Genomic DNA, 13,816 nt, shown 5'->3' with positions numbered 1-13,816 from the left:
ATTTTTTTTAAGTAGATGTTGAGTTGTATGTTGCATACCTACTGTTAATTCATTATTTTCCAACCTTTTGAAAAATCAAATTGTAGACTACTGGTTATTCAAATTTATTTGTACTCAAAATAACTAATAACATAACGCAATATTGTTGCATCACATAAAATATCAAAATAAGATAACAATTAAAGATTGTAAACATGATAGGTAGGTGACATTACTAACAGTTTATTTGTTTTTGATATTATGAAAAGTATAAAAAGTATAGCCTTAAAATCACATTTATTTTTATTATTGGTCGTTAAAAACAGACATGTAGAAACGGTTTGTTTTAAAATTGTTAGTTCAAGATAATATTTATTAAATGGTCATAAGCATAACGATCAAGTTATACTCATACTTAGTCATCAGTTTAATTAGTTATACTTGTCTTGTAATAGCTATAATATGTAACAAAATTTGTTTTCGTACTTAAAATTGTTAATTCAATTTAAACGTCACTTGAAAATTAAATTCAAATTATACTACTTATATATTTTTATTTTTATTTTAAAAGGTAAAACGGTAACTATTATTAAAATGGTAACGTATCATTATAATTTGAAATCATTAGTAACGCGGGTCTTAACTTATAAATTTAAAAAGTAAACAGGATACAGACTAGTTGTTCAGGCACTCGTCTCGCATCGCTAACCTACACGTAAATAATTGCAGTAATGCCGTATAATATAATATAGTTATTGTTATATTTTTAAAAGCTATAATAAATTATTGCACTTGAAAAACGATTTTTTTGTAGAAGGAATATGTTAACTAGTATTATGTTAAAAATAAAATATAAAATTGTCCGGTTAACGATACCTTTATAATTGGGCAATCCTCTCGCTTCGTTTACCGTGAAGCAGGATACTTGTAGGTTCGTGATTATTTTAAAAGTAAGCAAACAATTTTTTACTACCCTCTGAAAAAGGAACTGTTCACAGTTTAAAGCACTGATGAGTCATGGTTGTACACAAAATATGTTTTTGCCAGCTCAGAAAAATTACGTAAAAAAAGATTTTTAAATATATTATTGCGTTAAATAACAGATGATGTATTTATTATTTTTGTTGCATTAAAAATATACAAATTTAAATTCCTTGTTAAACTGAAAAATGTTTTGAAAGTTTTAAGTGGCATAAAAGATTAAGTTGTGGATGTGGGGGATAAAGTAGTAGATGACAAATACCCGGGACATCCTATATACTATATCTAGTGCATAGGGTCCTGTCAAAAATTGCGAAAAAAAATGAAGCAATGTGTGATTACTGATAGTGGTGGGACATATATTATAAAAGGAGAACATAATTCAATTGTAAAATGATTAATATTAACTATATACAATGTGTATAGAAATTCCGTTTTAAGTAGCCGCAGCACTTCGATCTACTACGTTGGCTTCAACTTACGATTGATATACTAACCTAATTTATTTTCTATAAAAATGTGTAAGTATAGAATTGGTTCTATACTTATATACCTTCATATGTTTTTTACAGTTAATAAAATATATTTTATTAATTTTAATATGATTAAGTAGAATTTACAATGTACTATTAATTATAATTATAAGTACCTGAAATCTACTGTGTTACCTATAATTTATGACTGATACTTATTGTAGTCAAATAAATATTTATTTTTCAAATTAAAAGATAGCATCGTTTTAACAAATCAAAAGAAAAATGTATATTTTTGGATTTGGTGCGTACTATTTCAAAATAATTTAAAAGAAATGAATTGAAGATCTATATTGACTGTAAAAATTGAGTTGCTATGTGTTGTGATTCAAATGAAAGGCTTTATACTTTTATATAATCATTTTACTTAATCAATGTATGTTGGTGTTTATATTTTTCAGAATTGTGTGCAACAATGTTTGGTGAAGAGTGCAGTGACTCTTGGGTTAGATCCATCATCTCAAAGCTTTTTACATCGGAATCATCATAAGCATCACCGAAATCATGCACATAACCACAATAACAATAATCATCATCACGACAGTAATTCCAGTACTCCAGTTACACCAGTCAAAACAGAATATAATGTCCCTAGTCCTCCAACAACACCTAATAATTTTAATCATAATAAGGTATATAGATAAAATAAATAAAAATTTTTAAAAAGTTACATTATTTTGTAAATAATTACATGATTTTGATTGTTGAGAAACGAAAATATTGTTTTAATAACATACAAATTTCAAATAATAGCGCATAGTCATATAATTAAACTGTTATTCAGCTTTAATCTCTATAAAATATTAAAATGTTTATTTATGATTTTACGAGTTAAATGTTACTCCTATACGTTTCAATAGAGTTAAAATTTTACTAAATGTTGATTACGAATTATTTTTTATACAGGATTCGTCGTCATTGGATTTAAAGCACGATAGTGAAGGAGGTGACAATGATGCTTCTGTTGTACATTCGAATTCTGTACAATCCTTTAAAAGACCTTCTGGTAATAAAGTATCTACATCTTCACTTAGTCAGAGTGGTCAAAGACGATCGAGTTCGAGGGAACGATTCAGTGATGTAAGATAAAAACATCTATTTTATTAAATTTTAATCATAATTAACACCGTTTTTATTCTATAGGCGAGTAGCAATTGTAGTTCAGGCAGAGGATATATTGTAAGTTGTATATATTAATTATAATTACTTTTAATTGCGAAATTATTTAAAAATACATATTTGATACTTGCCACATACATTCTAGTAAACTGAGTAGGTACTAGGTACTTAAAAAATTACATGTTTATAATAACATAATATTTAACATAGGTATATTACATATTATGTACCTACTATACCTAACATGTTGTTATAAAAATTGTTGTATAGCTTCAGCTAATAATTTATTTATTTCATACGGATATGAACTGACATTTACACTTACTAAAAAAACGAGAATATCATATAATGTATTTATTGTTGACATTATTTGTATCATTCTATTACTTCTTATATTCTTAAAATGTTATTAAAATAAAGTTACGGTGCGAGTTTTGTGCCAATGTGTATTTATTTAATTATATTTAGAAAATAATTATTGGTTAAATAAAAAAAAATTTAGTTACTTCTTCCTTGGTGCTTAAAGTTACTTTTTGATTTATTGTATTTAAAATGGGAAATGTCTTAAGAAGATGTACCCACGTCCCACATGTGTTGTCTCTATCTTACGAACAACTGAAGTACACCATAGAAAATTTGCAATCAGGAGTTCCAAAAAAGTGTTGCTAGTTTTAATATTTAAGTAACTGACCATTATGACTATTATAAAACTTAAAAGCAAAACCATTATCTGTGTTCGTTATTTTTTTTAAGCCAGTTACCTATGAGTATGTAAAATTTAAAAAAAAACATAATGTTGCTTAAGTCCAATCGGAGAATATGGATAATGTTCTTACCTTTAAGTTTAATTCTAGGTCAATGTATTCTAATATTAACGCTAACAATCCAAAATTTGCTTTGTTGTCCATTTGACGGACCCAACTCATGCGATTGTGGCGTCTTCTAAGAGGATCGCCGCACACGTAATTGTTGTCTCTATACACGTACTTGTAAATATACACTTATAACAGTTATTACAAAGTGAGCTAAGTAAATACAACATAACAATATTTAAAAATACTTATAACTCACTTTAAAATTAAAATTTCGATTAAATCCAACAAGAGAGCACGGATAACGTTGTTGTATTTAAGTCTAAGAATAGGTAAATAATAATTATTGCACTACTTAATTAAATACTAAAAATAAAAACGCTACTCGATATTTTTCATCTTCAAGGAAAATCTATAAATATGTTTTTGTTAATAAGTAACCAATGACAACCAAAACGTATATTTTGCAAAATTGGTTAGAAAAATAAAATATATGTACCCAGCCTAAAAACATGTTTATGTTAAAATTGTATTGGAAATACGGAACGTAAATTTAGCATGTTTCGTGTGCCATGTGTGTAAGACAACAGAGTTTAAATTTGAAATTTTCACGTATTCTGACGTAATTCTCCTAGGACCTAGTTGACTTAGCCCGAAACCTAGATTGCAGTTTAAATTTTGGAAGCACTCGTATTAAAACCTCATAATTTCACAAACATTTCTAATTGAAAATCTCAGCAACTGTTAAGAATCTGTTTGAAAAACTAGGATAATAATTTCTAAATGTTTTATTTTTATGACAACATTCCTGGTTAGATTTATTCCATACGACCTAGTACCTACTCAATTCGTGTGAATTGCCATAATATGGAAAAAAAAATTCTTGTGAATGATATTATAAACTTAGTTTATTATGTTTATAATATTATATATATATATATTTTTTTTATTAGAACTTCCAGTATATAACTATTATAGTTCGACAATTATTACAATATATAATATAGATAAGGTTTACAATAGATAGTATCTTATTCTAGCATAATTTAGATAATTAGATAAGAATATAAAATGATATGATACAATATATTATGGTGGACGTATAACGGTATATGGAATTACAATATACCTTTATTTAATAAAGCCGTTAGCAGAGACAGGAGGGGTTTTATGATTGCAGTGAACTCGGTAATAAAGGATGTAAATAAAGTTTCTGTATTAGGAGATAAGTGGGAATGGTTATGATTGGAGGAAGTAGCTTCAGCATATGATGGTTTATCGGTATTGGGATTTGAGGTGGATTTAGGAAAGTTTGTATGAGATTTGGGAGTAGATATGAAATGTTCACGACGAGGTGGTCTGTAATTTAGTTTTTTATAAACGAGACAGCCTTTGTAATTTGCTGGGTGACTACCTTGGCATAAAGCACACCTGGCCGGAGATTCTGGTGACATAGTGCATACGTCAGATCTGTGTTCTTCGCCACATCTGATGCATCGTGGAATGTGGTTGCAATAACTCTGAGTGTGCCCGTAAGACAGACAGCGATGGCATTGCGGTGGGCCTTTACGTGGGTGGGGCTTTTCGACAACAATTTTGGAGTGCAGTAGATACTCGATTTTGTATACATCCATGTTGTTGGTGGCTTTTTTGAGGTCGACGAAAAATAGAGGTAGAGGTGATTTATCGGAAGAGCGCTTGATGTTATGAATGTGTGGGTAACCTGGTGTCCCAGTTCCGAAAGAGAAGTAATTATATCTGCAGTAGAAGTAGAATGATAAAGATTGCGGATCACCACCCGTAATGGACGCTTATCATACAGCTGGTATGAATGAAAACTGATGCTGTTCTCAATTAAATATTTAATGAGTAGTCTGTAATGCTCATAGAAATGAGTATGGATGATCAGGTACGAAGGTGTGGTTTTACAGATAAATTCTGTTGTGTTGATAATTTTAATCAAGTTTGAGGTGAAACTGGAAAAATTACTCACGCCTTTGATATAAACTGCAGGTGGTTTTGGTGGGATATTTTGAGTATGAGTTTGAGTCATGTTTGGCTGTGTGTTTTCGTTAGAGTTATTTAGTGTGGTGAGAACTGAGTACCGGTTAGGAGTTATGAATATTTTTGATTTCTTATCCTCTGGCTTGGGGGAAAGCGATGAAGAAGATAAATTTTTTTTGCTTGAAGTTGGATTAGTTTTAGTTGTGACACGATTATTAGACGATTGGGCCGCCATACTACGTAAACGTAACGGCAGAGTATAATAATATAATATTAGCGTATGAAAAACAGATAACGGAGCGAGCGTAATGACTAGGGCTCGGATGTTGTTGCACTAAAAATGTTATAAAATTGATTGCATTATTGCTGTGAAAAAAACCCAAAATTGCACTTAAAAATTGCAATAAAAAAATATTTTGTACCAAAAAAATTAAAAAAATATATTAACAAATTATTTTATGAAATGGATTAAGTCATTTTATTAAGTAATATTATAAAGTTTTATTAGGTAGGTTTTAAACGAGTAGATAATAAAAAAGATTCAAATTCAAATTCTCGTCAGTTGTCATTAAAAATCTGGTAAATTGTCCGGTCTTCTTATTTATTACTAATGACCGTGCGTTCATGGTGAATGTTATCGCCGGACTAATATTATATATTATAATTTATAAAGTATCAATTATCTCTATTATTTCTTATATCGCAGAAATATGTAATTTTTATTTTTATTGGAAATTACTACAGTTTTGGATTTTTACTAATTGTACGTTTTTATTTTATTTTTAGTGTGATAGTGAAGATGAGGGTGATAAGGTAAGATCTTTTTGAATATTATTATTATTAAATAATTAATTATGATTAAAAACATCTAATATGTTAGGTACTTAATTAGGTTTATAACTAATTTAATTATTAATGTTTTTTTTTCAATTTAATTTATAATTTGAAATTCGCTAGTAAATATAATTTATTTTATGGTTAATAATAGCATAATATACTTTACTCTTAGCCCGGCCCTGCCTATAATAATAAGTTATTACTTATAACATTATCTGTCATGACCCGAGATAGAGGGAGCGATTGAGTGACTGCGAATGACTGATTCACAAACGAAGTTATATATAAATATATATTGATTTACAGTTATATAGTTAGTACATAATAATATATAGTTATAGTTTTTTATACTACCACTAGTGCATTTTATTATGGATCCGATTTTAATTCACAAGGCCGGTCTATGAATAATAAATTGAGATTTTTAAATTAATTTTATGTTAGTTATATTTTATATACATATTATAAATGTACCTATTTAAACTGTAATGATTTTTATGCTGTTTTTAAATCTGGGTAAATTATAAAAAGGTACCTAGTATACATTCTGTCGTTAAAACTACAAAATATTATTTATGATGAATGAATAGTACTTGTGATTTATTAAAATTGAAAGACATTAAACGTTAATACTTCTTGTAATCTTGAAAACCAAAAAAATATTTTTATACAATCCACCATAGTTACAAGAGTAAAACATACATGGCTAGTATAGCCATTGGCTACATATTAATAATATAGGGTGCGTGTTTTGATAACTTTTAATCATGCTTACAAAATAGATTAAAGGATTTTATTTTAAGACAGAGCTTAATAAGGCGTTGTCCATCGCGTTCCATACCGCTGTGTTTTCTGTCGGATTCAATAATTATTATTTATTGTTTTGTATTTGAGTGAGCCAGTGGCCATACACGACAGCTCTGATAACTGATTCTCCTCAGCGGAAAACTCCGACGAGCCCGTGTTTTTTTTTTGTTTGGTCTACGCCGAAGTAATAATAGTAAAAATAGTAACGCTAACTCCAAATTGTACATGTAAAACATGTTATTAAATTGGAATGGGCTATTATACAGTGTTGGGAAGGAACGCGTTCCTTGAGGAACGCGTTCCTTTTATAGGAACGAAGCTCGGAACGCGTTCCATTTAAAATATAGGAACGAGGAACGGGAACGAGTTCCTATTTTGAAGGAACTTGAACGAAAATTTCCGTTCCTCAAATAATGAAAAAATTTTAACACGTTGAGTGCCACAGTATATTTTATGAAGCGCATATAGTGTGTTTCCGCGCCAAAACTGAGCCGCGACGCCGTCGGTCGACTACGTGTCGTGTTCCGGGTCGTTTCCGGTTCCGCGCGCCAAATTAGTTCTTCTCAAACAAAACAAAATGTCAGTATAAAAATATTTTTTCAAATAAATTGAATTAAAAAAAAAACAGATTGTTGTATCATACTATGTCCTATACTCCTATGGGCTATAAGCCTATAACCTATAGCATGTCTCTATGTGTGGTGTATCGTGTATAGTACACACTATACACTGTATACTATACTACTATAGTAATATACATGTATAATATTATGCAATTATGCAATATGAATGTATATATATAAAGTTTCAAGTCTACGCTATACAACTTTTGAATTATAACAAAAAAAATCTAAGACAAATCATTTTTGTTAAAAATCGGTGCTCCTAGAAAGGAGTGAGTTAACCGATTTCAGTGGTGGTCAATGGTGTTTTTTGCGAAAAATTTTTAAGTCAGAAATAATCGGTTAACTCTCTCGGTTCGATTATTTCTGACTTAAAAATTGTTCGCAAAATACACCATTGACCACCACTCAAATTGCAAAAAAAGGAACATGAAGGAACGGGAACGCGTTCCTTTTTAAAAAGGAACGGGAACGCGTTCTTATTTCGGGACAGGAAAGAGGAACGGGAACGAGTTCCTTTCTTACAGTAGGAACGAGGAACGGGAACGAGTTCCTTTTTAAAAGGAACTTTCCCAACACTGCTATTATATAGGTTACGAAAACAGAAAACGCCGCGTTTTGTGTATTATTTACTCGGCGAAATACGTGGACGGATACTACTCGTATAGCAGTGGAAAACGCCACGTATAGTCCCAGCCTTGATATTATAAAGTTGTTAAGTATATTAAATTTGATACGTTGTTACTTTTATACTGCAATATTGTTTTTGTGGTCTTAAATAATGTGAAAATCGTTGGCGAGGATTGTGTCGAAAATCTCAGTTCTTCACCTTTATTTACATTTCTTGAGTTCGTTTTGTTCCTTGTAATCTTGATTATCTCGGTAATAAAAACTATAAAATATAATATTATTTTCTCTACGTCGCCATTTAGAGGAGAACAAGAGAAACGACCGTAAAATCTTGTCGGCCCGGGGCCTTTTTGTACTGTCTTCCCAATTCTCTTCTGTATCCGTTTAGTTTTTATTTTCGTCGATTTGTTCCCGGGGAGAAAACCCCTCTTTATCCCTGGGTGCACACACAAAAGTCTGAAAGTTATCTTTAATGGAGGGGTATGAGGTAAAATCTTCGTTGATGTTTTTCCTTCTGCAAATAATAATAATGGGCTTTTCGACATCCCTTTACAGTGGTAGCGACATGAATATTTATTATAAGTTTTAACACTGCCGGGGCAAAGAAAAATCATCCCACACACCCACGGCACCTTTTTACTCCCCTTATATAATATGTATAAATATTATATATACTTTGCTGCTTTTGAATATATTGAATTTTTTATTGCTCGTCTCCGCCGCCTGGGCATTCCAACCCTCGCGGTCTAACGGCTTCTCGGTACATAGACATTGCGTGAATTTCGTACCGCAGACGCGATCGATGTCGCACGTTTATCGATGATGATATCGCGAGCCAGAATCATTTGAAATAAAAAAGTGCCCAATGCTCTGTAATATTATCGTATTTTCTATTCGATGACACCGAAAGCACAGGTCGATATTTTTTAAATAAAAAAAATGATGAGGAAGTGCTGTTATATACATATATATATTATAAAGTACGATTGCTGGTTACTATACTTTTTCTCTCGCTGCAGACGTGCGGGAATTTTCTCCCATGTTTTTCCACTTTCCCAGCGCACGCTTGTGCGCAAGTCCACCAAAGTTTTTACGACCCTTGGGGGAAATACGAGTGATGGTGAACGGTGGTAACCAGACGGCGGTGTGTGTTCGAAGAGAGACGCGTGCGCGCCGTACCGCGTTTTCCCTTCCCGGCCACCGCCGTCGCATCAACAACAATACGGCGGGTGGCGTGTTCGGCTGCTACCGTAGCACCAAGCACGAGTCACATCAGTAGTCACTTGGTGAGCTTGGCGCGCGCGCCGTCGTGTACGTACGTGTTTACGGTCTGCCAGTCCGTCGCGGTCGTCGCTGAAATCTGATTCACGCGCACGTGTTCGCCTGTGCGTGTTCCTAGTTCGTTTTTTTCCCGCCTATTTATAAAATAATAAAAGTTTAATCGACCGTCATTTCGATCGATCGTTGACACGACTTTTATTCCGATCGACACGGAAACGCCCGACGTGTAGTCCTTATAGTGGATCGTCGTCCGACTGAAACACCCACCCGTCCTCGACCATGCTTCTTTTGAAAGATGCCGCCTTTTGAACACAGTATTTCCGCAACTGCTATGACCGTGGACAGACCTTGTTTCATCGACCGCCCGGTAAACATCGTCCATCTATATCAGTTATACGCGTGTTATTGTTGTGTCGCTATGATCGATCTCATGGCGCAATAATGTATGCAATATGCATATTATAGTAGTCGCAAAACTTTCTTCTTGAATATTCGTTTATCAGATCAAGTATAATATTATGATAATGCTTAAACTTAACCTATTTATGGGGAACAAGCAGTGTATGCGTGTGAAACAACAATCCGCTGTTAAATTTAATACTTTTCCGTTTAAGTTATATTGTTTTGTTTTACCTAAACTGTATGTATTTTTATAACCATTTTAAAGCCTACACAGCTTTATGTACCTGCCTCTCTTTCTCTCTCTCTCTCATAATATGTTCGTAATGCACGCATAGTGCATACCCCTGGTGGTGTTTTTTTTATGCTACCCCGCAGTACGAGGTGGTTGGTGACTACGGTAACGGTTCCATTTTATGCACTTTAATGTGAATCAAATTCCCTTATATTAGAAATCACTATATCACCTAGTTATAGTATAGGTTAGAATGGTTAGATGACAGTAATAACTTTTTGGTTCAGCTACATGTATAGAGATATTTTATTAATTTTTGTTACCTATTGCATTCGTATTACCGAGAAAAGAAAAATGTTTTGAGAAAAATAGATTTCGTATAATTATATTTTATTATCGACATGGTCCATATAAATTTTCCCGATAATAATGATATTGAGTTAATTAGATTATAGTACGTACCTATACTACCTATATCAAAAACTAAAACGAATACGTCAAAATAGTAGTTCTGAAATAATAATTAATTGCATACAAATATTAAATAATAGATTATTGATATATATATAAATATTTCACCACGAATAATAAGTATATAATATTCTTTGTCTAAGAAAATAATCTAATGTTTTATCAATATAAATAAGTAATATAATATTTGTACTCATTTACAAGTAACTAATTTTTCATTATCTATATTACCTATGACCTTGTTTAACACGTATTTATGTACACAAATATTATCTGTGAATACAAAAAAAGTGGGAAATATTAAAATATACTTGATACGTTAAATAAACTGTTACTACGGATGTTAGTTAATAAAATATGCTCGGTCATCATAGCATGTCGATATTTGTGTTGAGTGTTGAGTACTTGACGTTTTTATTTTATCCCGTGCACAATTTTAAAATTTAAATACGTGAATAGTTTGTCAGTGGCGGACCTTGAATAAAATATTCAAAACATTAATATTTTTTTTTTTACTTGTGTAAGAATTATTCATTTATTTATTTTTATTCTTTAACGCTTTTCAAATATATTAACTATGTGAGGAATATGGTAAAATACAAAAGGATTTTATTTTACTTTTCAATTAAATATTTCGCTTATTATACGCCATTATAGTGGACGGAATTTGTTATACGTGTCAGAGGAAAAACATTAGTTTGATAAAAACTATGGCAGAAATAATTATTTATAGCTTAATCAAATCAAGGGTCAAGTTTTATATTTATGTGTTTTGATAAAATTCAAACTTATTAAAAGATTTGCTGTGAAGTAGGATTAGCCGTATATGTACCCAAATTGGAGTAGTTTAATAATTTAAACTAGTTATCGTGAACTGTTTACTTGTTTAGTGTTCACTATCAAATAAATTATATTACACAGTCCAACAAATACTAATATCTAAAAATGACATAGTTTTAATGTCATTGAATTTGAATAGCTCTACTGCATTTCAATATGGTTTACGATCGTTGCAGGGGATCGTTAACTCTACTATCACATAAAGCTTATGTGTTTTTTTTTTTTAAGATCCATGATCGTAAAACTCTGGGGTTATTAAAAATATAGTGGCTTAAATTATAGCTTTTTGAAAATATAATAATGACAATAACATTTTATTGAGCACTGAAAACAAACTAGACGAAAATGTATAATTTTTGTTTTATTATTATTGTTTCAGGGTTCAGATAATTCTGATCTCTTCAGGACCAGTCTGGTTTCCAGGAAAGGTAAGCAGTCCTTGAAATTTTTCAATGATGTTTATTTTATTGAACTTTACGTTTTTACAACTTTTAAATTGTTTACTATTATATTTTTGTCCTGGTCTCCTGTAGTTACTAATCAATTGAATGATGTCGAACAAAAATTAAAATTAAAATGTTGTTATATAATCTTTATACATAAATAATCTTATAAAATTGAAAATATTTCTTCTGAATATTAATAGTATTTATAATTATTGAAATTATTGAATAGGTGATTTTTGTATAATTTTGCACTACTTAAAAATGTATTTATTTAAATATTATGTTTTAATGAATTAATTGTTAAATTACTAAAATCTTTCTAGATGAATTACCAGGAAGAATTTCTTCTGAACCTACCCAGAATTTACCTGCTACGGTCTCTAAAGAACCTATATCAATAACACCACCAAGTCGACAACCTACTCCCCCATTAGTTAATGGTATAGAGTTTGATAACCATTCGACGTCTGAAACAACCACAGCATCTACGACTCATATTAGGCCCTCACAAAATCCTATGTTACCACCTCCTTCAACTACTCCTCGGGCTCTACAGGTGTCTCAACCAAAATGTCCATCTCCTACGATACCTCCAGCATCCACGCCCCCTACTACACCTAAACCTCAAAGTACACATGTGAATGGACATGAACCTTCAACGACTCCTGCTACAGTTACGTCGAGGTATTCCCCAGTAAGTAAAACTACCATACGTTTTAATATACAATAGTTAACATTTTATTTAATTGTGAGTTTACATTTTCGTACATTTAACTAATATCAATATTAATTAAAATATTACTTGATATTTTTAATTCATCTCTCCCGATTACACAAAAATAACGATTAGATAAATAGTAAAAACGTCAGAGAAAAAAAAATTTATTATTTATTAAGTTTAGTATCAAAAAATAAAACAAAATAGATTAAAATTGTACTATATCTTTGTTGGTTATAACTTCCGATTTATTTTCATAATACCTACAATGCTTAATAGTGTTATCTAAATGTTATTTCGTAACGCATTATAATATTGTACTTATCTCTCTTAATTTCGTAAATAATAGCCTTATCGTGGTCAATAATTAATAATATTTTTGAAAGTTGGAATACTCGGTTCACACGTTTGGTGGGACACATCCTAAAAATTGGAAATTAATTGACAAAATAAAATAAATAAAAAATCGAGCGTTGATAAATTAAAAATAGTATTAAACAATTATTGATTAACAAATTAATAATAAATAAATCTATTAAAATAATACACCTAAATAATAAAGTATAAGTATTAAATACCTCTATAATCACTATTGGAATTTGGAGTATAAAAATTGTGGTAGGAAAATAATCGGAATTGATGATTGGTAATATGATACAGTTTTAATCTATTTTTTCAAACTTTTTGTCCTTTTGTGATTTTTTAATATTTTAATAGTAAATATATTTTAACCTAACGAGTAACAACTCTTTTATTCATCATTAGCTTTATAAAATAGTAATAATTATGTTAAGATGAGCAATTTATTAACGTGTTTTATTAAATATTGTTATCTATATTAAACATACATTCTTCAATCTTATTATAAAACACCATTTTCTTAACAAATTGAAAAATTTACTGGGTTTTTATAATTTATAAGCAACATTATTTTGAACTGTATTTTATTCCGTCAACCACGTAAACATAGTTATAAGCTATAGTATTTAAACTCTGAAATCCATTATGTATTCCATACACTCGTTTCAAGTTTCTCTTTATAGTTAATACCATTATTGGCAAAGATTTTTTTTATCATTATTATATTATTATCGCGGGGCA

General features: G+C 30.5%; 1 protein-coding gene across 3 annotated transcripts in view; it reads left to right on the top strand.

Annotated features, from left to right (window-relative positions):
- Positions 1-13,816, top strand: part of LOC132940457 (autism susceptibility gene 2 protein-like) — a 35,118-nt gene that overhangs the window by 10,498 nt on the left and 10,804 nt on the right. For 2 of the 3 annotated variants that reach the window (XM_061008080.1, XM_061008079.1), the window contains exons 2-7: positions 1,895-2,125; positions 2,400-2,573; positions 2,637-2,672; positions 6,215-6,241; positions 11,931-11,979; positions 12,321-12,691. In XM_061008080.1, coding sequence (XP_060864063.1) covers positions 1,895-2,125; positions 2,400-2,573; positions 2,637-2,672; positions 6,215-6,241; positions 11,931-11,979; positions 12,321-12,691 — 888 coding nt within the window. Of the gene's footprint in view, positions 1-1,894; positions 2,126-2,399; positions 2,574-2,636; positions 2,673-6,214; positions 6,242-9,603; positions 9,974-11,930; positions 11,980-12,320; positions 12,692-13,816 lie in introns of those variants that run through there. The other variant, XM_061008081.1, reaches the window with a different exon arrangement.

The sequence above is a fragment of the Metopolophium dirhodum genome, chromosome 3 (assembly GCF_019925205.1).
Source record: "Metopolophium dirhodum isolate CAU chromosome 3, ASM1992520v1, whole genome shotgun sequence".
NCBI classification, from domain to species: Eukaryota; Metazoa; Arthropoda; class Insecta; order Hemiptera; family Aphididae; genus Metopolophium; species Metopolophium dirhodum.
This window is presented reverse-complemented; position numbering and strand designations above follow the sequence as displayed.